At 49.8% G+C, this 24355-nt stretch overlaps 11 protein-coding genes across 11 annotated transcripts; 6 read left to right on the plus strand and 5 right to left on the minus strand.

The window, feature by feature from the left end:
* Positions 1-117: 117 nt before the first annotated feature.
* Positions 118-1948, minus strand: Z518_03140 (uncharacterized protein; the record flags this gene model as incomplete). Its single annotated transcript, XM_013420166.1, has 3 exons — positions 118-1776; positions 1824-1840; positions 1891-1948. 3 exons carry the CDS (start codon positions 1946-1948, stop codon positions 118-120), a joined length of 1734 nt encoding a protein of 577 aa, XP_013275620.1.
* A 720-nt stretch (positions 1949-2668) lies between these two features.
* On the minus strand, positions 2669-3688 carry Z518_03141 (uncharacterized protein; the record flags this gene model as incomplete). Its single annotated transcript, XM_013420167.1, has 2 exons — positions 2669-3418; positions 3515-3688. 2 exons carry the CDS (start codon positions 3686-3688, stop codon positions 2669-2671), a joined length of 924 nt encoding a protein of 307 aa, XP_013275621.1.
* A 1066-nt stretch (positions 3689-4754) lies between these two features.
* Positions 4755-5561, plus strand: Z518_03142 (uncharacterized protein; the record flags this gene model as incomplete). Its single annotated transcript, XM_013420168.1, has 1 exon — positions 4755-5561. One exon carries the CDS (start codon positions 4755-4757, stop codon positions 5559-5561), a length of 807 nt encoding a protein of 268 aa, XP_013275622.1.
* Positions 5562-5870: 309 nt separating this feature from the next.
* On the plus strand, positions 5871-7349 carry Z518_03143 (translation elongation factor Tu; the record flags this gene model as incomplete). The annotated part of the gene is made up of 4 exons (XM_013420169.1): positions 5871-6033; positions 6090-6118; positions 6166-6428; positions 6482-7349. The coding sequence occupies 4 exons, from the start codon at positions 5871-5873 to the stop codon at positions 7347-7349; spliced, it is 1323 nt and encodes a 440-aa protein (XP_013275623.1).
* A 484-nt stretch (positions 7350-7833) lies between these two features.
* Positions 7834-9276, minus strand: Z518_03144 (phosphopyruvate hydratase; the record flags this gene model as incomplete). The annotated part of the gene is made up of 2 exons (XM_013420170.1): positions 7834-8802; positions 8890-9276. 2 exons carry the CDS (start codon positions 9274-9276, stop codon positions 7834-7836), a joined length of 1356 nt encoding a protein of 451 aa, XP_013275624.1.
* A 445-nt stretch (positions 9277-9721) lies between these two features.
* Positions 9722-10084, plus strand: Z518_03145 (uncharacterized protein; the record flags this gene model as incomplete). Its single annotated transcript, XM_013420171.1, has 1 exon — positions 9722-10084. One exon carries the CDS (start codon positions 9722-9724, stop codon positions 10082-10084), a length of 363 nt encoding a protein of 120 aa, XP_013275625.1.
* Positions 10085-12762: 2678 nt separating this feature from the next.
* Positions 12763-13161, plus strand: Z518_03146 (uncharacterized protein; the record flags this gene model as incomplete). The annotated part of the gene is made up of 1 exon (XM_013420172.1): positions 12763-13161. The coding sequence occupies one exon, from the start codon at positions 12763-12765 to the stop codon at positions 13159-13161; it is 399 nt and encodes a 132-aa protein (XP_013275626.1).
* A 306-nt stretch (positions 13162-13467) lies between these two features.
* Z518_03147 (uncharacterized protein) lies at positions 13468-13828 on the minus strand (the record flags this gene model as incomplete). The annotated part of the gene is made up of 2 exons (XM_013420173.1): positions 13468-13721; positions 13795-13828. 2 exons carry the CDS (start codon positions 13826-13828, stop codon positions 13468-13470), a joined length of 288 nt encoding a protein of 95 aa, XP_013275627.1.
* Positions 13829-18607: 4779 nt separating this feature from the next.
* Positions 18608-19946, plus strand: Z518_03148 (uncharacterized protein; the record flags this gene model as incomplete). The annotated part of the gene is made up of 3 exons (XM_013420174.1): positions 18608-19604; positions 19640-19647; positions 19671-19946. 3 exons carry the CDS (start codon positions 18608-18610, stop codon positions 19944-19946), a joined length of 1281 nt encoding a protein of 426 aa, XP_013275628.1.
* Positions 19947-20680: 734 nt separating this feature from the next.
* On the minus strand, positions 20681-21477 carry Z518_03149 (uncharacterized protein; the record flags this gene model as incomplete). Its single annotated transcript, XM_013420175.1, has 2 exons — positions 20681-20970; positions 21018-21477. 2 exons carry the CDS (start codon positions 21475-21477, stop codon positions 20681-20683), a joined length of 750 nt encoding a protein of 249 aa, XP_013275629.1.
* Positions 21478-23361: 1884 nt separating this feature from the next.
* Positions 23362-24126, plus strand: Z518_03150 (uncharacterized protein; the record flags this gene model as incomplete). Its single annotated transcript, XM_013420176.1, has 1 exon — positions 23362-24126. The coding sequence occupies one exon, from the start codon at positions 23362-23364 to the stop codon at positions 24124-24126; it is 765 nt and encodes a 254-aa protein (XP_013275630.1).
* Positions 24127-24355: the final 229 nt, after the last annotated feature.

The raw sequence follows: 24355 nt of genomic DNA on the forward strand, positions 1-24355 counted from the left end.
AGGCGTGGAGTTTTTGGTGTCTATGCTAGGCAGGGCGTGATATCTTCATTTTTGGTACAAAGCTGGGAATCAACACGACAAATCATGGCCAGATTGTGCCTGAGACCACCACAACCTCTACCATCCATCGAAATTCCCAAACCCACCACCACCTTTTGCTTTCTTCCGTACCGGCTCCTCCGGCCCATCGAGAAACTCGACAATCTCATCGTCATCCCCTTCGTCTGTCGCGGTTTTGGTCTTGGCCATATTCGCTTTCAAATACCTGCCAACCTCACTACCCGTCTCTGCGTCGACTGTACCATCATTCCGAATCCTCTTCCCCGTCCAGGTCGTCCGATTATCTGAAAAATTCCTCTCTTTCTCCTCCTTCACCTGCTCTGCCTCATTTTTCTTCTTCCAAAATTCCTCGAATGGATCGATAAAGACGACAGCCTCGATGATCTTGATCTCGGTTGTCGGTCGATCATGGCTGTCCACGGGTATGTCTTCCAGCTTTTTCAGTACCGCCACACTCTCATCATCGTCCTCGACTATTTGGCCAAAGATGGTGTGTTTGCGGTCCAAGTGCGATACGGCCCGGTATGTGATGAAGAACTGGCTACTATTTGTATTTTTGCCTTTGTTCGCCATGGAGACAATGCCTCGCTTGTCGTGTTTGAGGGGTCCTTCGATTTCGTCCTCGAAGTTTTGACCCCAGATGCTGGTTCCGCCACGTCCGGTGCCGGTTGGGTCACCGGTCTGTATCATGAAATTGCGAATGTTTCGGTGGAAGGTGATTCCGCGGTAGTAGCCTTTTTGCGCGAGTCGGACGAAGTTCCATACTGCTTTGGGAGCGTATTCGGGGCAGAGCTCGAGATTTAAGTCGCCGACCGTCGTTGAGAGGCGGACGTAGCCTTTTTCCTTGACTCGGCCGCGTCTCAGGAGGTATTCTTCATCAGACATTAATGCAAGCGCTGCTGAGGTGTGGGGCGTTAGTCCGGTCGAGGTCAGAGATGCCGCGGCTAGACCTGTTGTGTGTCGAGTTGCATTGTATGGCGTGGGTTTCGAGCTGGTTGTGGTGGCTGACGCTTTGCCGACCGGATTGGATGTTTGGGATTTCTCCTTTTTGGTAATGGATTGAGCGTTCGCTCTGTCAGCTCGCGCTTTTGCCACGATTTCTTTTGCCTTGATGATCTTTAAGTCGGCAGCGCTGCCCAACGAAGCAGAATTTATAGACGCTTCTTCTTTGGGGATACCCGAATCTTCGCCGTCTTTGAGGTACTTGAACGAGCCAAGGTTACGCGATGCCAGGTCCTGCGGGTCCTGCAGGGTGATTAGGTCTTTTCTCGAGAATTCCTCGTCCGACACTAGATCTCGCCACATCTTGGCTTTGATATTCAATCGCTCAACAGTATCATAGGCAAAAACATTGGCCGATCCACCATGTCTGATTGCGACGATGTGGGTGTTGTCCGTAAAGGCCTTGAACGTGACGGGATCAACATATTCTCCGCTGTCATTCTTTGCGAAATTCAACTTGATCAAGTCCTGCTGTTTTAACGGTTTTCCATTCGTCGGGTTCGTATCGTGCTTCAGAAGCCATCGTATGATGTTTTCATGGTCGAAAATGGTTCCTTCGGCAGAACAGACGGGGGTATGGAATGGTTGTAGACTCAGGGCGCAGAAGCTGAATGGTAATCTCTTGAACGCCGCATGGCCACTTGTGTCAGCGTGTACGCCTGCGCCTGCTGAGGCTGAGTAGGCATCGGAGGAAGCCCATTCGGAATGAGTGATCTGTGATTGTTAGTTTCAAATGTAGACGGGTGTGAAGATGGTCGTACGTAGAGTTTATCAGTTCCTAGACGTGCTCGTCAGCGTGCTGAAGCGAGCGATAGGAAGCGATCTAACCTTTGCCCATATTCTCCCGCTGAAATGTTGTTCGGATTGGGTGCAAGGAAGTCGACATGCCTGGGATTTTGCGCCGAGAGTTGAGGATTCAGTTCGGCTGACTTTCCTCTTATAGAATCCTTAGCCTTGGGGATTCATACTTGAAGCCCTGCCCTCTGTGGGAACGCAGGGCGCTGGTTACTGGCCAATGGATTCGCACCTCCACGCAGTGTCCGGTGTGAGTACCTGTTTTGATGGGGAAACCAAGACGACGGCGGAAGAGGACGTGTCGGCAGCTCAGGGGTTGCGTGTCCTGCACCAACAACACGACGACAAGCACGACAGCACAATGAAGTCGAGAGAGCTCAAATGAGGGTGTTCGGCAGGGTTGCCCCAACATAGCGGTAGCCTACGGCTCGCTTATCCACCGATATTATGAAGGTTAACACTCGAGGAATCGCCCCCGAAGATAGTCGCCATGGAATAAGCGCCGAAGGCATTCGGGTCACTTCATTCTACTACAGTTCAAAGCTGGAGATTAGAAGCGGTTGGGAAATGTCACTGAGATACAATGTCAAGAGTTACACAGGACTGGTATGAAGATGTCGTCAAGGAAACTGTTTAGGGCAGCGCTAGTCCCAATAGGGGGATTCTGCAGGAGAATAGGATAGCCATAACGGAGAGTACCACTCCTGAACAGCTTCATTTAGAAACAGTCCACTTTAGGCACCGGGGTTTTAATCTATGCCATCTATATTCGGGTCTATCACATATGGGGTGTGTGTGAGTGTGAGAATCCTCATTCAGGAATCCCAAGATATTTGAAATACTCCGCCGGTCCAATGGATGTCCACACATCTTTTGTGGCTTTACTGGACACCCATACAAGCCCAAGGACTGCGGCAGCATTGGCGCCTGCTCCTTTCTCAAGTCCACTGTGTCGTCTTGGGATCAGACACATCCATTCTTTCACCAAGATTACATTGTATGCTGTACCTCCATCAGCCTCACGGTGACTGCGTTGGACCTCTTTCAGAAGCTTGCTGTAGGCTTGAACCAGGATATCTTCGTCGGTGTTCGGTGGAAGTCGAAGTACAAAGTGTCTGTGTGGGACTTTCGGTATGCCGCTGGTGACATTGATCTCCGATTCAGCCTTGTTCGGAAACAGTTCAAACCCCAGTTCCTGTTCGTCTGGGTAGAGCCAAAGCTGCATGTGTTTATGCCCTTGACTAGATCCGGATTCGAAGCCACAATTGTAGACCATCATATATCTCTGTTTGTAGCCCTGCAACACTGCCCACGCGGCCGCCAGGTTACTTCTGTCGAGGCCATCGGTTTGGGGAGCAAAATACCGCGTGATAAGCAGCAGGCTGGGTCGATAGACAGAATACTTATTCAAGATCAGTAGATGAGATGATCCGACGGATGAAATGACAAAATTTGGATCTGGGTTGAGAAATGGATTACTGCCTTGTCCTGTTTTTCGCTCTGGGGCGTCAGACGGTGTGATAGGCTTGCGTCGGAGGTGAGGAACCAGGCGGAACTCGAACTATGAAATACAAGGCTCTCTGTCAGTTTATTGCTCGGTATTCCTGATTGGTGGCATTTAGTCTGAGCTGGTTCGCATCCCAGCAAGCCACCCTACCTTGAACCCTTGGTCTTCTGCAGTCTCGGCCGTGGAAGGCTCGTAAATGAGCTCTCCCCTGGACACCAAATCATCGAATCGGGACAGTGACAGGGAGTCAAGGTCGGAAGCTAGCGTGGAAAGGTTCGTTGATATCAGGGATTGGCCATCCAGCTTGTGAGTTGGCTCTCCCATTCTGTTGAGAGGTCCTTGTTTTAGGCGGCGCGAAGCAAGCTGGCTCTGTTCGCAAGATCCTCCTCGGTTTCTTGTTTAGTGCATTGTGCGGAAGGCTTTCGATGAGATTTGGTGAAACAATTCATGCAGACTGCAAGGCAGCCAGGCAACTGAACAGCCCGGGGCCAACTTGGTTATTTCTTTTTTTTTTTTTTTTTTTCGTTTTTCCCCCTCCGAAACTGCTCCTCAAGCAGATGGGGCATCAGCCATTTGTCAATTTATCTCCTGTGCTCATAGCTTTCCTCATCGGTTCATGTCTAGAAAGAAGATGAATAAAGCTCGGTAGCGCTGGAACTGCTTCTGTGTCCATCTGAGGCCAAGTGGCGGAGCCCACGGTAAGATTCCGAGATCTGGCTTGCCAGTGAATTCACCCACCAAGACCACTTATCACTCCTGGGTGGTCAAGTGGTTAAATTATTAAGGAGCATGCCGACTGAATCAAAAGGTCTATAAAATTGACATTACAATATACTCAGGCCACTAATGGCTACCAAACGATCAAACCGAAATCAAACAGTGCCGCTCTTCCCAGCCGCCCCCGAACCTTTTGTCGAGCGGAAAGCTACATTCTACCAATCAATATCGGAGGGCAAATTCGATCAGGCGACATATCCAGCCAAGGTACCATCAATTTGCTCCATCTCTGACCGCGCCAGCTCTTTGTCAAGGTCTCTTTTTGAATGACGAAAATTTTGCCAAAGAATCGGAGTGTCTCCTCTTTGAACTTCCACGCAATGGTGAAGCAAAATGGCGTACCTTGCATGACCTGGAATTCTCGAATTATCTGAGATACACTCGGGCATATTCGGATAGCAAAGAAGTCCAACTTCGGATAATTTTCTGTAGCTTCAAGACGACAAACAAACAACTTATGGCTGTAAGCTGATGATGGAGAAAAATATCGTTCTCGACATGCTGAAGACTTTCAATGTCAATCCACATTTTTGCCAGTTCATGTTGGCCAAACCAGATTATTGGGCTCCATTGGATATTCACCAGACTGATACGGAGGGAAAATTGGTCCGGCATGAAATTTGTGCGTCAATATCCTCGTTGGCGAATCCATAGCAGACAGCAGCCGTGTTCGGTGTACCTGTGTCGGGATATCAGCCTCTCCTGTACCACTTACATTGTCATCAGCGGCAAACATGAACCATTTGTTGAGAGGGCCAAGAGAAGACTTCGAGATTGGTTCCTGGATTATGACGGCAATGCTTCTTTTCAAGGCCCGCTGCGTGATCCCTATTTCGTCAACCGCATCCTCTGTCATGAGTCGTTGCGAGAAGCCGAATCAGTGATCCGAGACCTTAGACTCAGACTGTATGACCAGTTGGATGTCGTGGACACTAATGCTGACCAGCCATTCGACCGAGCGAGTCTCCGCAACGTCACAAACAAATTGCATAAGGTATCCCAAGATTGCGAGTCTCTTTATGCTAGCGCTGAAATGCTTCATATGGTTAGCGAAAACATGTTGACCGCCCGTCAGAGAATTCTGGAAATATCGCCCCGAATCATGACGGACAGCAATGTGGGAGATTCGTTGAATTATCTGAAGGAAGCAATGAAAGACGACAGTGCTGTCATGAAGGTGATCGCGATTCTCACCGTGATATTCCTCCCACCCACATTTATTGCCGGATTCTTTGGCATGGCATTCTTCGAAATGAACCCCGCTGGGAATTTTGAGGCATCGAAGAAAATATGGATATTTTTCGCCACGGCTGGACCTTTGACGGTATTTACATTGTCTGTCTGGTGGTTTTGGTGGAGGTGGACTGATGTCGTAGAGATGACGAAGGCGGCACAGGGGAAATCAACCATTACGCTTTGAAGAGAATCATTTCAGATGCCGAGAGAGGATCGACGACCGGCTTGAAGACACAGAGCTCATCCTGAAAGAAGGATGAAATCTGTGGCACAAGAAAGCAGAGCTATATACGCTTACATAATACAAAGCTTGATGGTCATTGGCCAATGGGAGCTCCACGATTTCTACAGCAAAAAAGTTCCCTGCGCTCCCAAGTCATCGATGATAATTGATTTTGTCCAACCATCTCATACCCGTACCATCTGCGTCCTACTTGTCGCAGTGTTCGGGGTTTTCATTCTACTTCATTAACTGTCTTCTTACGGCGTCGCTATGGCTTTCTCTCGCTCGGTTACCTCCCTCCTCCGAACTTCACGGCACATTGTCACTCCTGCTCGAGGTGTTAATCCTGTCAACAAGGTCTTTGGTCATGACAGATTCGGCGCCAGAACCTATGCTGCCGTATTCGAGCGAAACAAGCCGCACGTAAATGTCGGTGAGTACGGGTTGTCCCATTGTATTCACATCATTCTCATTTTTTTCCCCCCCCAGGTACAATCGGCCACGTCGATCACGGCAAGGTAAATTCAGTCCGTTCACCATGGGAATCCTGGGCTTACCCTTCTAGACTACCCTCACCGCCGCTATTACAAAACGACAAGCAGAGAAAGGCCTTGCATCCTTCCTAGAATATGGAGCCATCGACAAAGCTCCGGAAGAGCGGAAACGTGGGATCACCATCTCAGCGGCACATATCGAATACCAGACCGATGCACGCCACTATGCTCATGTCGATTGTCCGGGTCACGCTGATTACATCAAGAACATGATTACGGGAGCGGCCCTCATGGACGGTGCTGTCGTGGTCGTTGCTGCAAGTGATGGACAAATGTAAATATATCCTTATTGAGGGTTGCGCACATGACCGGACTGACTCCATTCAGGCCCCAAACCCGAGAACATTTGCTTCTGGCACGTCAAGTCGGTATCCAACGAATCGTCGTCTTTGTCAACAAGGTCGATACCGTTGAAGACCCTGAAATGTTGGAACTCGTGGAAATGGAGATGCGAGAACTTCTAAGCCATTACGGTTTCGAGGGAGAGCAAACGCCTATCATCTTTGGTTCCGCTCTATGCGCACTTGAAGGCACGAAACCCGAAATTGGCGTGGACAAGATTGACGGCCTTCTTAATGCTATCGACACCTGGATCCCGACTCCGGAACGAGACACGGAAAAGCCGTTCTTGATGTCAATTGAGGAAGTCTTCTCCATTGCCGGTCGAGGCACTGTCGCTTCCGGTCGTGTAAAGCGAGGTATTTTGAAGAAAGATTCCGATGTCGAGATCGTTGGTCTCAATGAGCAGCCGATCAAGACCAGAGTTACAGATATCGAAACCTTCAAGAAGTCTTGTGACGAGTCTAGAGCTGGTGATAGCTCTGGCCTTCTCTTGCGTGGGGTCAAGCGTGAAGATATCAAACGGGGAATGGTTGTCGCGGTACCGGGAACGGCCAAGGCTCATCAAGAGGCTCTGGTGTCAATGTATGTTTTGACCGAAGAAGAAGGGGGAAGAAAGGCCGGATTCACCGTCAACTACAAACCCCAATTTTATCTTCGAACAGCCGATGAATCAGCCTCTTTGGCGTGGCCTGAAGGAACCGAAGATACCAGCAGAATGATCCTACCCGGTGATAACGTTGAATTGGTCGTCAAAACTCAGCACCTACTTTGCATGGAACCCGGCGAACGATTCAACATCCGAGAAGGTGGAAGGACCGTGGCAACCGGTCTAATCACGAGAGTCCTGAAATAATTCGAGGTGACGAATTCCAATAGCAACATATCAAAAAGTGGGCGTTTGACGATGGTCCCGAGACTGAAAGGCTTTGTATCTATATGTATGTTTTACCCATTCAGATTTCGAGACCTGTACAATTTTGTCAGAGATTCGAATTTACCGGAGGGACATGACTGCAGCCATGGGACGGACGCCTGGGGTTGAGCTGGCATTGAACCTTGCATATACCTCTCTACTACTTTCAATTCGACCATGTTTACAAGGTCCGTACAACGGATTGCTTTTCGGCCTTTTTATGATGGTACATGTAATGTAAACCGAATGTGATTAGCACATTCCCCAGCCTAGCAGATCAAGGGATGTAAAATCTTGCCGCTGCGGAAAGCGGATTCCTTGCGATTAGTATCTGCTTGGTTCCATGCGGGCGATGTGAGTGAGCAGGAGGGAGCGACAATCACGACCCTAGCGTTCTTCGATATCATTTTCTATTCACCGCTTGCTACGATCTAGCTTTCTCTCGGCCCTCGGTCTGAAATTGCTCCCCGGCATAGACCGCCTTCTTCCCTTCTCTCTCCCTCTCTTGGATCTCATCTTCAATATCCATCAGGCGATTATACTTGGCCACCCTCTCGCCTCGGCAGGGACTTCCACTCTTAAGATGGCCAGTGCCCAGCGCAACCGTCAGATCAGCGATAAAATCATCCGTGGTCTCACCGCTGCGATGACTGACAAAGACGTGCCAGCCGAGTTCGTACGCACGTTTGGCTGCCGCGATAGCCTCGCTGATCGTGCCGATTTGGTTGATCTTTAATAGCAAGGCGTTGCATGCGCGCTTGTCGTGGGCTAGGTTGATGCGTTTGACGTTGGTGGCCAATAAATCGTCGCCGACAAGCTCAACTTGGTCTCCGCAGTCTTTATTGAACGCCGTCCAGGATGGCCAGTCGTCCTGGGCAAATGGATCTTCGAGCAGGACGATGGGGTATTTCCTCAACAAGGTGCGGTAAAGGCCGGCCATGTCGTCGCGAGCTAAGAGCGAATCCCTTTCCCATTTCATCCCGAGATTGTAGCGGTCCTTGTCGGAGATGAAGAATTCGCTGCTCGCGGGATCGATGCCGATTTTAATTTTGTCCGTATAGCCTGCGCTGGAGATGGCAGAGACGAGCAGGTCCAGAGCTTCGTGCGGCTCCGAGATGGGGGGCGCAAATCCTCCTTCGTCACCGATGCCGACGGCGGAGGGGCCGAAGTGTTGAACTATCGTGGTCTTGAGGTGTGAGTAGACTTCGGCGCCCATTTGGACGGCGTGGGCCGTGGACGAGGCGCCGACGGGGGCGATCATGAATTCTTGAAATGCCATACGATTTCCAGAGTGGACGCCGCCGTTGAGCACGTTGAAGAATGGCACTGGGAGAATGAAGGTGGAAGTGTCAAGGTCGGCTTCGATGGCGAGGAATTCGTAGAGTGGTATTCCCTAATACAGGAGACATATGAGGAGTTACGGTTTTCCAGCAAGACTCAACACCGAACTGAGAGTGCTCACGGTCGTTTCAAATCTTACCTTTGCCGCTGCCCCTGCTCTGGCACATGCCATACTGATCCCTAAGATCGCATTTGCTCCTAGGTTGCCTTTGTCGTCTGACCCGTCTAGTCTGCACATGAACTCATCGATCTTCTTTAAATCGGTCGCCGGGTTGAAATTCTCTTTCATCAAAGCCGGACCGAGGACCTGCTCGACATTGTGCACGGCTTTGGCGACACCGTTGCCCTGGAAGAACGTTTTGTCTCCATCTCGTAGCTCGACGGCCTCGTAATCACCTTTGGATGCTCCGGATGGAACTAAAGCTGAAAATGTGCCGCTCGGGGTCGTGATATGGACTTGAACAGTTGGTTTGCCGCGAGAGTCCAGACGTTGGGCTGCGCGCACAGAACTGATATATTTGGACATGATGGAATGCGATTGAGACGGTAGAGGAAATGGTATGGTTTGCGTCATCAGAATCATCCACTGGCAGCCCAAGGTCTGAAAACTGGCCTGGTGACGGCCACAATATACTCTTCAACGAAACGTCCTTGAATCCATGTTGCACAAGACGATATTCACCCTTCTCATGACCATGTCATGATTTTGACGTCATGCCATGTTCTTCTGATGAAATTGTCCTGCTGAGGATGCAAAATAAATCACGCCACTGGTATTTCTCAAAGATTCCTTTTTTTTTTGCCTTCAGGATAGGATAGCACGGCTATCACGGATACGGTTCCGGGTGGGAATATTTGATCGACAGGAACTCACCGGCCCGCGGAGGGGAATGGAAAGTTACATTCAACGCTGGGATAATCAATCCATACCTTGAATCGAGAAAGAGACTCGATAAAATATTGCCGAAGCCATGTGTTTCGGATTCTGGCCATTGAAGAAATCCGTGAAGGGATCGGCATCCCCACAGATCTCGCCAAAAAGGAAACCCTCATTCCATGATCCAAATGAAGGCCTGAGTGAGCTCGCGGTTCCACCGCCGATCCAGAATCGAAGTGACTCGGGGATATATCGCCGTTATACGCTGGAAGAGAGTCTCAGTCGAGTATCAAGAGGCGAAGACCCCACACCTGAGGAAGAGGAGGAGCAGGATATTTTAGTGCGCCATCACACTTTGGAGGAAAATATCGATTTGGCACGGAGACTTTCTCGAGAGTTGAAACGACAAGCTGACGATCTAAGACGGCACTCGTCTGAATTGTCCCGAAAGAGTTGAGAGGAGGAGTGACGCCGTGTGAGAGGACTGGTTGAATGATACATGTACGAACAGGGAGAACCCATCACCGCATTACCGAAACTGAAGGGCATACATCATGATGGACAATCAAATTGTGACGATTCTAGGTCTTCTCGCAAGAGCTGGTCGATGCTGGGCGTGAAGATGGAAGCCCTAGGGGAGAAGAAGGTATGAAAATACTCGATTAGGCCGATCAAAGTCCGAAGATGAGACGTTCAAGCAGATCCTAGCCTCGACACCATCAAAAAGGTAATTAACGAGACTTATCAAGCTTGGCGGCAGTTCTTTCGAGACTTTGGCCAAGGTGTGGAGAAGCCACCATTTCAAGGCCCGATCCTGGTGTGTCTTTCTTCGCACATGGTCGCGAATTTGACATCGGTTCTTATGTCGAAAGTAGGGCCAGTCTGATGAGCCTGCACAATGTACGCTGTTCCACAGCCTCAACCTGGCCTCCTTCGGCCAGTGAGGCCACTCTCGGTGCTGGTGGTACGAGATCGTCTGCGTGACGCTGCAGATTGGGCAAATTTGAATCTGCTTCGCGACTTACGGTAAGTTAGTCCAAGCCAAATGCAGGGTCTCAGTGGAAATTTCATTCAACAGCGAGAAAATCACTCAGATGTCTTACACCTTTTGCTTTTCGAGTTCGAGTTCGTCGCATGCAAAACGACCATGACTCTCTAATAATTGTCGTAGCCAGGACACGTGACCCTGGCTTGTGCTGTACACGATGATACCCATGTCCGATGAAGATGACGGGACTCGTCTTTGTCTTCGCATCGAAGCCGGCAGCGGCAGAGAGCACAAGGGCCAAATTCAAATTCAAATTCAGAGCAACAGCAACAGCCCAGTCCGGTATATATGCCTCCACTTCTTCGAGAACACTCGCAATCCATTACGACTTCAAGGTCGTCACAATCTTTCCACAAGGACGAAGAGACACAATCGATAATTTCTGTTTTGCAAATCTATTTCTTTTCGCCGTCATGGCTGAGTGCGTTCTGGGTCATATCAGCTGTCATGGGTGGTGGATACTTGGAACAAGATATGCAAACCGGTCGTGCGCGTGAGACCGACGAGGGCTTCAAAGGCAATGCCGACTTCTACGGGCTTGGTGTTCGACTAGGCATACATCTCCAATGGGCGGCAGCAACTTTCGTAGCAGCGTTCATGTCATTTGCCAGAAAACCTTGTTGCAGGTTCATACGCCGCCACTCAAACCGGCATGTTTTCAGCAATGTGCCTCTTGATCTGACCCAGACCATGCACTTTCCATCCTGCTTTTCGCTTGCGTCTATGGGTTCATCGTGTGGAAGACTCCACGGAAACACCCGGTGGCGCCTCTGTATTTTGACTTGGTCCATGGAGCCCCTGACGATGTTCACAAAATGCGTCGGGTGCGGGCGTTTTGGATCCTAACATGTGCTGGTGACCTGCTGCGAATATATCGTGACAACGAAAAGTGAGAGTATATGTTTGTTGCGCTCATCGCCTGGAGTTACACTTCATCCATGATCATGGTTATTGGACGGATAGTGCTTGGGTTGAACAGTATGATGGGGGGAGTCTTTTATGCGATTGAGATCAGGAGTATAGTCACTGGATTCCCTAATTCGATATTGAAAGGAGGTTCTGAGGACGACTCGGCGTTTGAGCTACGATATCACGTAGCCAAGCAGTTCGGACCTTTGGCCACCAAATACTCAGCTAAACTTGCTTCTCACTCGATCTAGTAGAGTTTCTGGGACTGACGAGTACGATGCAGGCACTGGTTGCTCCGTTATCTCGTGGTAATGGTTGGGTCGATCGCCTCCGTCAGATATACAATGAGGGTGAACGACATTTCGAACGTACACAGAATAGACTCGACAGGTCTGGTATAGCTCTGGTGAATGCAATTCCCGATGCTGAACCTGCATATGCTTATGGGAGACTGCTCTGGTAATGGCGACCGTTAACCCATATCCTACGACAGGTTTCCCATCATCATCAGGCAGATGGTTGTAGCTTATCATTTGCAAGTCCAGGACATGAATTTCCGCCAGTCCCATCATTCATCCGCGTTGCGCCTCTGTCAAAAGTTCCTGAGACGCTTGATCTCGTCGATTGTGCTCGTCATTGAGAATTTCTGGTGCGAGCCGCTCCAGGTGTGATATCGGACGAGACTCGATCTGCTACATCGGAGCGCTCCTTGGCCGTCTCGATTGAGCTCCTATAGGCGTGATCTTGAGACCCAGGAAAAGGTACGCAAGGGGCAGATTCGATGGAGACTAGACAATGAAAGTAGGTGGTCTGTGTGCATAGCTCTTTGGCATGGTGTAGACCACACGGTTGGTTTCTTTCTTCTTGCTTCTTACAGCTTGCCGGTGAACAAGAAAAGCCACATCAACGGACACTTTGACTTAGCAGCGCTCGAGTACTTCAACGCAACAGTAGCGGTCAAGACCACGAATAATGGGAGTACTTGGCCACGGTTGCCTGGCAGGGTCGTTTTCTGCTGGCTATCGGTATTCGCTCCGATACGGCTTTGAATATGTAGTTCTCCTTGAAATAATTGGATGGCGGTTTATATCCCACGTCTCCACAATCGTTCATCCAAAACCCCGTTCATTGACTCGAGATAACCTTGTCTATCAATCTACAAGGTTACTTAAATCACGATGGAAGGGCAATGTCAATGCGGCTCTGTCCGCTTCACCACTCCCACCCCAAAACCCTTGAAAATGTACTTCTGCCACTGTCTCGAATGCCGTCGTCAAAGTGCCTCCGCGTTTGGTATTTCGGCCATTTTTCCGGCCTTCGAGATCCCCTCGACCGTCACGGACATCGGGGTCTACACGCACAGCAATACGACTTCGGGCCGCGAGAAGAAATGCTACTTTTGCAAGAAATGTGGGACGCGCGTCATGCATGGAGGCAAGGACTATGTCGCGGTGAAGGGCGGGTGTTTGGATGCGCTGGATAAGGATCTGTTGGACTCTGCCACGCATATTTGGACGAAGAGGGCGATTGTCCCGATTCCAGACGGCGTGGAGTCGTATCCGGAGGAGCCCCCTTGACAAAAAAGAGAAAGCAAGGCAAAGGGAAGGGAAGGGTCAGATATGGGGATGTTTCCTGATTTTGATTTTGCTTCTTCTTTTGCTCTAATGGTCGAGTACCCGGAACGTCGGTCTTGCGTCCAACTCTGTCCCCACCGCCAGGAATTGGATCTTTGAAGCATGCTATGTGTATGCATTTCATACAGTCGTGTCTTTATACAACGGTGGATGATAGCGGCTCCTTGCTGTGACCTCCAAAGAGTATTCCTAGCTCTTTTTCAATTCGACCAGTGGTATTGTTTTAATTTGTTCTTTTCTCCAGCGTAGTTAACTCGTCGACGCCAACATGCTGGCAGTTTCGGTTTGACCTTCAGCAGCTTCTCGCTCGGCCCTCCGTCTTCGCTTCTCTATTATGATCTCTTTCCGTTGCTGCAACATTTTCACTTGCCGATCCTCCACGCCTTTCAACCAGTATCCGAATGATCCTCCAATGCCTGCGAAGAGCGGATACACCCATAACGCGCCGCGTTGGAAGAACGGTCTCATTTCGATTCCCAATTGTACGAATCGTGTAGCAATGCCTATGGAGATGTTAGAGCCCCACTCAATCGACACCTCTCATGCATTGGGAGAAATGTTGATAAACGTCCTTACCGAACCCGGCCCAGAAGAGGATCTTGTGAACCATCTTGATTGTTGGACTGGCGCCCTCGGCGCACCGTGGACTTTGGTGGACGATTCTAGTAAACGTAGAGCTGCCGCGAGTACTGGAGAAGGAATATTACGCCGAATAGGTGAGTGGGAATTGTTGTTCGCGACGTGAAGGGTTGGAGATTGGGCCTCGAGCTCTGCATGGATCAATCTCCCTCTGCCTCGCCGTGCCAAGGCCGGAAGGTTTCAGCGGTGGATCATTCAGGTCGAAAGACTAAATGCATATGTTGGGTGATGCTCCGCAGTAATTTATGCCGGGAACTCTTTTCGGGGGGGCCAGCCTTGCGATTTTTCCTGTCATCTTTCATCGGGTAAGATATTCAAATACTTTGTAAGTCACCAATGGCTCTTAGATTTGCGCCAAGTGATATGGCAGTATTGCGCCGGTTGGCTGGGGACTGTAGAAGCAATACTGAAATGCATCTGTCGGTGGGAAGCCTTGGCTCTACACACTTCTCTGATTCTCTGCTCAATCGAGCTGCCCGAATCACGAGATTGAGCCTGTCACAAATCATGCCAAATTGTCAAAGTGATTTATCTGAGCTCCAAACCTTACTCCGTCAAGGCCACCGCCTCGGCACGAAGCAAAGAGAACATGGGACAGAGTCAAATTTGATGCCTCCGGAGTTGAAAGACGTTCGAAACCGGCTGCACCTCCATCCTCGTACTGTAATGCCATAATAAGGCGCCCGCTGAGACGAATAGGTTTCAGTTTGGGGTCCTCAGAGTCCCTGGATGGCGAAACCGCCACAACTGGGGGGACGGTTATCTCTGCCGTATACCATGTGAAAAGGGGGTTCACTTCCTTTGGTATTTCCAAAAATTTTCCTCAGCCTTGTTATGATCACGAACTTGAACATTTTTGGCACGCTATCATGGAGACTAGCTGTTGGGCAATAGAACAGCCATCCGTGGATTTCTTCTTCACTTCCTGAATTGAACAACGTACATTATACGGGGCATGCAGCACTATGACTGCGATCTTGTTACCATCAAATTGGACATCTCCTTATTCCAGTGGTTTGGCCCTTGATCTCATCTTCCATTGAAGCCCTCAAAGAGGACCATTCTCTTACAGGGCCGCGGGGGGATATGCAAATACTACCTCGCCAATGAGAGTCTTGGCTATTGTTGTGAGAAACACTTACTACAGAGGTGCAAGGAATGTGGCCTTGTGTTTGACCACGGCCAACATGACGGCAGTAAACGTGAGCTGCAAGATTGTAAACATTTCAACATCCCTAAAGCATGTAGCAAAGAGCCCCGGTTTGCCCAGAGCCGGGCCGTGCGTGTTCGTGTCCCGACCAGTGCTACCCATTCTTAGTGATCACTATCCTCATTCAACCGGGTGATAAATGAACGGATCTTGGGGGCGCTCCTTTGGGAGACCCGGCACATACAATCTACGAAGTGCCAGGAGATGAGCTCTCTCGCTCGTGAGGGTTCAACAGTGTGCAAGCATCAAACGTTAGTTCCCTGTTGCTTAAGACTTGGGTTAGTCTGCATGATTTAAAGATCTGGCCACTGATCGGCGAGCCTAATCTCTTACGTGTGCGATTCAGAGCTGTTGATGAGAAAATATCAGCCAACAGATTGGCAGGACTATTACGTGGTGCGACCGGCGAGACGCTAGCGTGCAATACACTGCTGCTATGTATAGTATGTTAAAGCAACGGCCAGCACGCAACATTCGTCTCTGAACATGATAATCTCTTCGCTGCGGGAACCCAAGACTGGGATCGTGGATGCCGATCTTAGTTGGTTTGCTCGTAGGGGGGAAAGCTTCCACCACTGCGCCGGTGCAGCAAACTGCATCACAGGATATTGGCTCAGCTCGACAAAGTCAGCCTTTCGACTTAACGTCCCTAAACGTGGGAGCAGGGCTCCCATTTCGACAAGGGGTCAAACAGGCCTTGGCGTCGCCACTTATCACACTTCAGCTCCCCCATCCCCTCCCCTAGTATTGTGACTTTACACCGTCAGCTCTCTCGGGTATGGCGTTCCGCAAGGCTCTCTCAAGGGGCACCTTCTTCATGTCGCTCCTCAGGACATAAAGCCTTTCGTCACTTATCGTTCCTCAAAGACACGCGTTCTAGGTAGGAACGTAGTTCGCATTCGTGCAACTATCTCCCATGAGTTGGACTTGAGCATTTCGCTCTGGGGCGTATAGCAGAGTACTAAACGGCATCGACGAGGTCAATCTTTGTTCCCTATTGTTGGCATCCGTCCACATCATTGTGGACTAAGCATTGGCAGTACAGGTCGGTACGTTCTGTAAAATTGCCGCAGTCCAAAAAAAAGTCAAAGCTAAGTGAGCGACGTTAAGAATTTCCAACTTCGGAGTTGAACTATTCACCGACCATCGCAAGACCTCGCCACCATCAGCATGATGAGGTCGTGACGATGTGTTTTCGACGGCTCGTCTTTGACCAGAACTCAGGGAACCTTGGGCCGATTCCGCTGGCCCAAACGGATGAGACGGACATCTTTTGTTCCTTGAGGGAACGCGCTTCTGTTGTTCTCTTGTCGGTCAGCCATAATTCCCAGGTTGAAGCTGATGCGCTTCGCGGCGTTGGGAGGTTATGCATCTTCCACATCTCAAGAGGCGGACGTTGACCCTGGCGCCGGTCGCTCCATTGAGTGATACCGATATCGAGGGCCGGAGCCCGGAGTCACATTATGGTCGGATTCTCGAGAACCTGCTGACCAGGGTCTTTCATAAAAGAAGATAAACCGGCCACCGGAAGCCTGGAAATGGACCCCAGGATCTGGAAGGTGCAGTTCGGCTATAGGGTCTTCCCTATGGTTCTAAAAGGGAAAGGGCATGCAATCGACTCCGCTAGGATGGGCAAGCCAAGGCCACGTTGGCCACTTCTTCAAGGCGGAGGAGGAAGATTCAAGATCGCGCGCTTTATGTAGCAAAATTGGTCGAGTTCAAATGCACATAGGAGCAGCCTCACAGGTTGGAGGTCAACGGCCAGCAGCTTCTTGGATAGACCGTGAGCAGGAGCCGCGAAAATATGACTTTTGCTGTTGACATTGAAAGGAGCCCTGACCACTCAATGTCCAACAGATTGACGGGACCAGATGACATGGATTGGCATGCCTCTCGGAGTTATTGGAGGTAAGCGCTGATTCTTACACTTCAACTGTGATCATGCTAAGAGTCAGGTATTACCATTGATGTTGAGTCTCCTCAGAAGCATTTTCATCGGGCGCAGACTATGGTTATCGGTTCCTTCAGAGGCGCGGAAGTTATTCCATTTCCACCTAGATCCCCATTGGCAGAACAGTGACATGTTCAATGGGGGAGGCCATTCTCCAAGCGAGAAAGATCAAAGAGGTGCTGAAAGTCAACATTTGCGTTCTTGACTTCAGTAACTCTTCTCGGGATCTTGATGCTTCCTGGATATCACTGCTTCGATTGGTATTTCCCGTACATTTTGATTGGCAAAGGCGGAGGAGATGCATTGTCAATTCCACAATGACGGCCGACATTAGTCTTTTGATAGTGGACTGGCACACCTTTGTCTACCTCGCTCCTGCAGCAGGGGTTTCCCCCGGACGAATTGGAGAAAACGTTTGACAGCGCCCGATTGTGAGAGAATTTCGATACGTTCAAAGAATTGGTCTCGCATCGCATGGGGACCGAGATCGAAGTCGTCAGAATAGAGAAGATTGGCGTTTTCAACGGCAGAATTCAGGAGAGCTTTGGCATGGGAACTGGTCATGGTGCTGCTGGATGATAAGCTATTTCTATTGATAGATGCTTCCTAGAGTGACTCTGGACTCGGATTGCTGGCTCCAAGTCATACCTCAGTCTCGCAGAGAGATATCAACCACGCAGAATCTGACAGAGGCGGCATTAGTTTGGACATTCTACCTTGCAGACGTCTTTGAGGTCGGTGGCGGAACCGCTCCTAGTGCTGCAAGCACTCCACCTAGCTCGGCACGATATTAGAGAAAAGTCAAGGCAAGTAGGGAACTTAACTCAACATCTCCAAAAGTTTACTCCGTACAAGGATCACTGAGTCGAGCAGATCTTAAATATAGTCGAAAGGCTAATGGAGTTAGAATATGGTTCCTTAAGGGCTAACAATCTGCGAAAGATCCTGCCCAGTATCTGGACAGGTCTGAAGAATCATCCTGTGTTCAAAGCGCTTGACGCTGTGCGCAATCCGAACAAGGCATTCTGAACCTCGCAGCAAATCAATCTTGATAACGACTCACTGCCATCAGCCACGTTCGCTCGTATTTTCTTGCAGCGTCGGTTGTTCAACTATGGTGGTAAACTCCCTGCAGGACTGGGCTGGACATGGACGGTCTGGAGGTTCTGCTGATATTAAAAGGACGTATGATTTTATTGATGGATACCTAAACACACGAGAGACCAAGATTGCCTTTCGGTGATCCACTCAAACGTAAGGTCTTTCCGCTATGGGTTGCTTAGGCACACTGTAAGTCAAGTTGAGCCATTCAGGTGCATATTTAGAGGATTGGGATGAGAAAATGCTGCCAACATTACTGACACATGTGGGTAGAAGGAGGAATGAATTTAGATAAAAAGGAACGGCTTCTGAGATTCTAGCTAAGAGAAAGGGATGGCACGTGACCCGTCTCCCCAAGTCGAATGCCAAGGCCCGATTATCGCCCTCGAGTCTTGCAGGTTCTCTTTCCCAAACCAACGCGAAGTACTAACTGCGACCTTGTCGCTAATCATCTTCCCATTATTGGTGATGAATCAACCGCCGTAGTCATGGCTGACACGGTAATGGCTGATGCGCCAGCAACTAATTCCGGAGTACCTTTTTCATTACGCACACGCTTCAAGATCTCTGATCTTCCCCTTGTCAAAGACAAACGATTAGCTATTGATGCGCTTCTCCTCAAGTTTAAGAAGCAAGGCGGCTATGATAGTTTACGGAAACAAGTTTGGGCATCATACAACACCTCCGACGCGAAAACTGCGCTCACAGATCAAATTCATGCCATCGCCGAAGCCGAGATCGAGAAAGACCCCAATCTACTAACCCGGGAACGGGGCAAAGCAGCAACATTGATCCAGGGTGCGGTCGACAGAAGTGGTATCTATCAAGATGTGGAATCACGAATTGATACAGAAATTGCAAAACATCTGGGCACAGTACTCGATGCAGTGCGTGAAATTCGCAGACAAGAGGTGGGAGACGAAGTGGCCGCCGAGGAGGAGCAGCGGGGGAGTAAGACCGATGAACAATACAAAGCAGAGACAGAGAATCGAGCTGCTGAGAGAGAGCGGAACAGAGCCCGCATGGAGCAGCTGCTTCGTGAGACGGCGGAACTGAAGGCGAAGATCAAGCAAGAAGAGGAGAGGAAGCGCAAGAAGGAGGAGGCTAAACGTGAAGAGGAGGAGAGAAAGAAACGTGAGGCTGAGGAGGAAGAGAGAAAAGCTGCCCGAGCCAAAAGACGTGAGGAGGAAGAGAAGCGGGAAGCTGAGAGAATCAAAGCAAGGGAAGAAAGACACAGAAAGCGCGAAGAGGAGCGACAGGAGAGATATGCTCGGTACGAAAAGGAGCGAGAAAGAGAGAGGGATCACGATCGGGAACGTGATCGTGATCGTGGTCGCGACCGGGAGAGGGAGAGAGACCGAGATCGCGATCGTGAACGACGGAGAAGCGTTGATCGAAGAGATTCCCGGGAAGAACCTACACACGCCCGAGATGCCCAGACTGACGAAAAGGACCTCGAAGCCACGGCGCTGGAACTTCTCTTGAGTGAAGGCAAACAAATGGCTGAGAAATCCAAACAGAGACCGGAGTATGATTTTGAAAAGTCCGAAGTACATGACAGCTCTCGAAGATATGCTGGATCAGATCGATACTCCAGAAAACGAGAAAGATCGCGCGACAGCTACAGACGTGACCACGATCGCCGTAGCCGGTCTCGTGACAGACGAGGATCCATTCAGGAAAGGGAGAAGACTGATACTCCTCGCCGTCGATCTCCAAGTAGAGACCGCGAAGAAGGCGAAGCTCGAAGTCAACGAGACTCTCCATCCCCTGTTCGAGAAAAACACACAACCCGAGAAAGAAGACCTCGCTCTGCTTCACCGTTGAATATCGACCGCTATGTTCCTGGAGGTGGAATTCATCGGACTGAAGAGGAGCGTGAACGTGACAGGGAGAGACGCAGAGCCAGGGAATTGGAAAGAGAACGAGACCGAGATCGTGATCGAGATTCAAGAAGAAAATACGACAGTCATCGAAGCGATAAAGATCGTGACCGGGATCGCGACCGGGACAGAGATCATGATCGGGACTATGATCGACGAGATCGTGATCGTGATAGAGATAGGGATCGAGACAGGGACAGAGACCGGGATCGGGATCGCGACCGAGACCGATATCGAGAACGTGGACGTGAACGCGACCGGAGCCGAGAACGAGATAGAGATCGTTCAAAAGACCGAGACCGAGACCGAGACCGATATCGAGAACGTGAACGCGAACGCGATCGAAGTCGAGAACGAGAGAGAGATCGTTCAAGAGATCGAGACCGGGACCGGGACCGAGATAGATATCGAGAACGTGAACGCGATCGAAGCCGAGAACGAGATAGAGATCATTCAAGAGACCGAGACCGAGACAGAAGAGACCGAAGTCCACGACGTCGAGAAGAACGCAGAGATGACCGCCGTGATGATCGTCGTGATGATCGACGGGATGGCAGACGGGATGATCGGAGAGACAGTCGACGTGATCGAGACAGAAGCGATGCTCGTCGAGACCGAGATCATGTTCCGATTGATCGATATGTTCCAGGAAGATGACTTGATTGAAATCAACATTTCTCAGCTTGCTGTCAATGCTCGTACAGTCATTGGTCGATTCATCAATCCAGTTGAAGGTATGAGCGGCAGCTGATTCTGTCGACTTTGAAGGTTGAAACCAATCTTCTCTGAATGTTTTCTATAGTTGAATTCAATGTTCGACTTCGGCCTCAGATCTGGCGACAATCCTCCCAGAATGGCGCGCTCCAACAACATGATACTCCGCAAGTTATCCCCTTTCTTTGTCCATATGGAAATATGGGTGAAATACAATCTAGGTGAAAACGACATGCCTAGAACATGATCTCGTTCTGAGATGATCAGCTGGGAGAATCTTGACAGGATTGGGACCACCCACCTTGGGCAATAGCTGCTTGCAACTCTCCGCCGCAACACAACAGGCAGATCTCTTCCCATACTCTTACGTCTCGACCGTATTCGGGACGTACTCGAATGAGCCAACGTCCACCTTGCCGATTTTCTGGGTCTTCCCAAAGTGGCTTCACTCCAGACCGAAAGATATGAATACTGTCTCTTTGTTTGACTCCGTTCCATGGCACATTGTTAAAAATACGGTAAAATGCTCCGATATCCGCCACATGGTCCACAAGCATTGTCAACAAGTACTCATTCCGGTCACCGGGTTTGGAGTGCCAAACCGACCAAAGGTATTGGAACGGGAGAGGTCGGAGTTTTGCAATAACCATTTTATGCAGGGACGATGACCGACGTGGGAGAGATGGTCGAGTATCCACGGTGGTGGCATCTGAATTTGTGTCTAGAGCTGGAGCCTTCGTGGTCGTCGCCGTGGAAGACATGATTCTAGATTGAACTCTCGTCGAAGACCAACCACGCACGCTCAATGAGCCGAGCTGAAATTGACCTGAGTTGACTTGTGCTAAGTTCGACCCGTAATGTCTAAAACGGAGGAATTTTCATGGAAAGAAAAATCCGCAGGCACCGGCTGGCTTCCTCTCGCCTCTTCTTCAAATATGTGCTTCATCTCCAATCTCAAATTCCGCTTTTATTCTCAAACCGTGACCTATTACCCGACCAGGCCTTCAGGCTCGGTAGTCGTCATCTTCCTTGCATAGCCTGCATAGCCGACCAACGGAATACTTAGGCGCCCGTGGCAAGAGGGGGGGGAAAACGTGACTGCTCGCTGGATGAAACATGAGGGTCATCATTTCCGCTGTACGCGCCGGACGTTTGTGGTTTTGAATGGCTGCATTGGGCGCACCAGGCTGGATTTACGCGCCGAGATGGATTCATAGGCCCGCAAATGTTTGTTTGTCCCCCTCCTAAAAGCTTCCGCAAGCGCCAAGCTATCTCTAGATTCAAGTCCGGGGAACGCAAAAGTAAATGCATGAATTGGCGCTTCAGGTTGCGCGATGGGAGACAAGAAACGGGGATGGAAGAAACGCCCGCTGGGTGGGATAGACAGATATGCGGTGAGTACCTTGCTGGGAAGGTTCTCGCACGCAGGTTAGGCGGCTATTACGATACCAGGTCCAGAGGCGTGCATGATTGTCTTCTAACCTAGCACAAAAACGAGAGAGTCCGCATCGAAAGCTCCTCCATCTCAACCGAAAGCGTAGGTATCTGACCTATTGGTAGCATATCGCCCCAGGACCTAAAATATTCCATGTTTATATTGCCTTCTCTCTTCCATGTCTCGTCTCTCGTTGCTTTCTCAATCGCACGGTGACTCACAACCCCTTCTGCAAATGAATACCATAACAAATCGTCTCCCATAACTTTTCTGGGTGGATGACCGTAAACTCAAACCGTCTCAGTAATTCAATGAGGATCTTATTCAACTCGAGAAAGGCTATGTTCTTGCCCAGACACTGGTCCTTGTCATGTCCCAAGGTCAGGTTATTGTTTCTTTCCATTTATTTGATTTTGTCCGAGGATGGCTCGTCCCCGTTTTGGGAGGTGTGAAGCCAGCGTTCGGGGCGGAAGGATAGGGGTTCAGGGTTGAAGAGACGTGGAGGTTCTTACCCGTTGGGGTGAGACAGCTCTTCACCTTGCCGCAACATCTGGGCATCGCCAGACGGTTGTAAGAAGCAGGCGCTTCCATTCATGCGCAGAACCTTTCCAAGTCGACTCCCTTCTCCCATGCCCCTGGAGGCAGATCGGTCGCTACACTGGAGGTCCTCTCGGAGGCAGGAAGTGATATAAACGCCGCGACCTTGGATGGATGGACTCCAACAATCGAGGCAATTAGATGCCACCGCGTCGATGCTATGAAGTGGCAGATGTCCAAAGGCGCCAATCTGAATCAAAGAATCTTTTCTAGCCCGTCGGTGCGGGACATTGCAAAAGAATGTAAGCGTGAACTGTGAGTCATTCGCAATCTGACCCCCAAATCTACGAAAATCCTTACGGTGATGAGCTTGATTCAAGTCGCCTATTTCAATCTTCTACCGTCTGGAGAAGATCAGATGCTTCAGGAATGATAGTTGATAATGACATTTTCGGTTTGGCGAAAATTGTTTCGATAGAGAAGAGCCACAACATTATGAAAAGCCAATAGACTCGAAGACCCCCAAGTTTTTATTCTGCCAAGCCCCGGCGAATTTCTCGCCAGACAAAAAGAAAAGCAACATTTCTAAGGAGCCGACGATAACTTGAAGCAACTTCATCCAAACGGCGTTTTACTAGCGAATGGGACTACAGTTGTGTCATTCGGGAGGAACATGTCTGGTCAAGAAGATGAGCCACCTACAAAGCGCAGAAACACTGGCTCGAAGCACCCCGAGATCGCCAGAAACCGGCTATTGAACCAGGATCATGATGACGCTTTCCGTGAAAATGGTATCAACGAAGAAGAAGCCGACTCTTCACCCGCATCGTCTTCATCAGGGTATTCTCCACCTTGGAGAGCTCAACAGCGCATGCGGATGACCCATCAAACGAGATATGGAGACGGGAGAGATGTGGATGACACCACCGACGAAGAAGAAACAACATCATCCTCGGAATCTTCAGAAACCGATGATGACGAGATATCCGAGGCGGAAGAGTCCGATGAAAAGCATGATAATGTTTGGATAAAGGGCCCCAGGGTTTCGGCTCCTTCTACGCTGTCTACAACCTTCACCGGAAATGAGGGATCGAATCTCAAGTCTCGCCTGCAAAACTTCCTTCCACAGCTTCAGCAAGCAAATGCCGAACTCGAGAATGCAGCCGGCCTACAAGATCAGAGAATCGACCACGTTTCCGACAACCAGGAAACGTATATCGAGATGAATCTGAGTTTAGGCGTGCTGAGTGAGCAGAAGAGGGGAAAACGAGACCACGTGAGGGTTAATGATTCGAGCACGGAAGAAGAGGGAGATGCCGACAATGCTATTGATGAGAACGAACAGTCCAATGCAGGAGGATCTGAAGACGTGTTGGCGCGACTGAAAGGAGAGACCGTGTCGAGAGGCGCGAAGAGGAAGATTGAGGAACTGGGTTGACGACGTTTATGACTTCCTGGGTGCATGACGAGGACCAGGAAAATTTTTTTTTTTTTTTTTTTTTTTTCCTTTAACTCTGATGGCACTGGACGAGTTTCATTTTGTTCCACATTACAAAAGATGATGCTGATAATGTGCCGTGGAAGAAGGCCAGGTTAATCCTAACCAATCAGAAGCGGAGGAATCATTGTTTGGATCTAACCCAAAACAATTCCCCCCCCTCCATTTT

Source organism: Rhinocladiella mackenziei (genome assembly GCF_000835555.1).
Source record: "Rhinocladiella mackenziei CBS 650.93 unplaced genomic scaffold supercont1.2, whole genome shotgun sequence".
Taxonomy (NCBI): Eukaryota; Fungi; Ascomycota; class Eurotiomycetes; order Chaetothyriales; family Herpotrichiellaceae; genus Rhinocladiella; species Rhinocladiella mackenziei.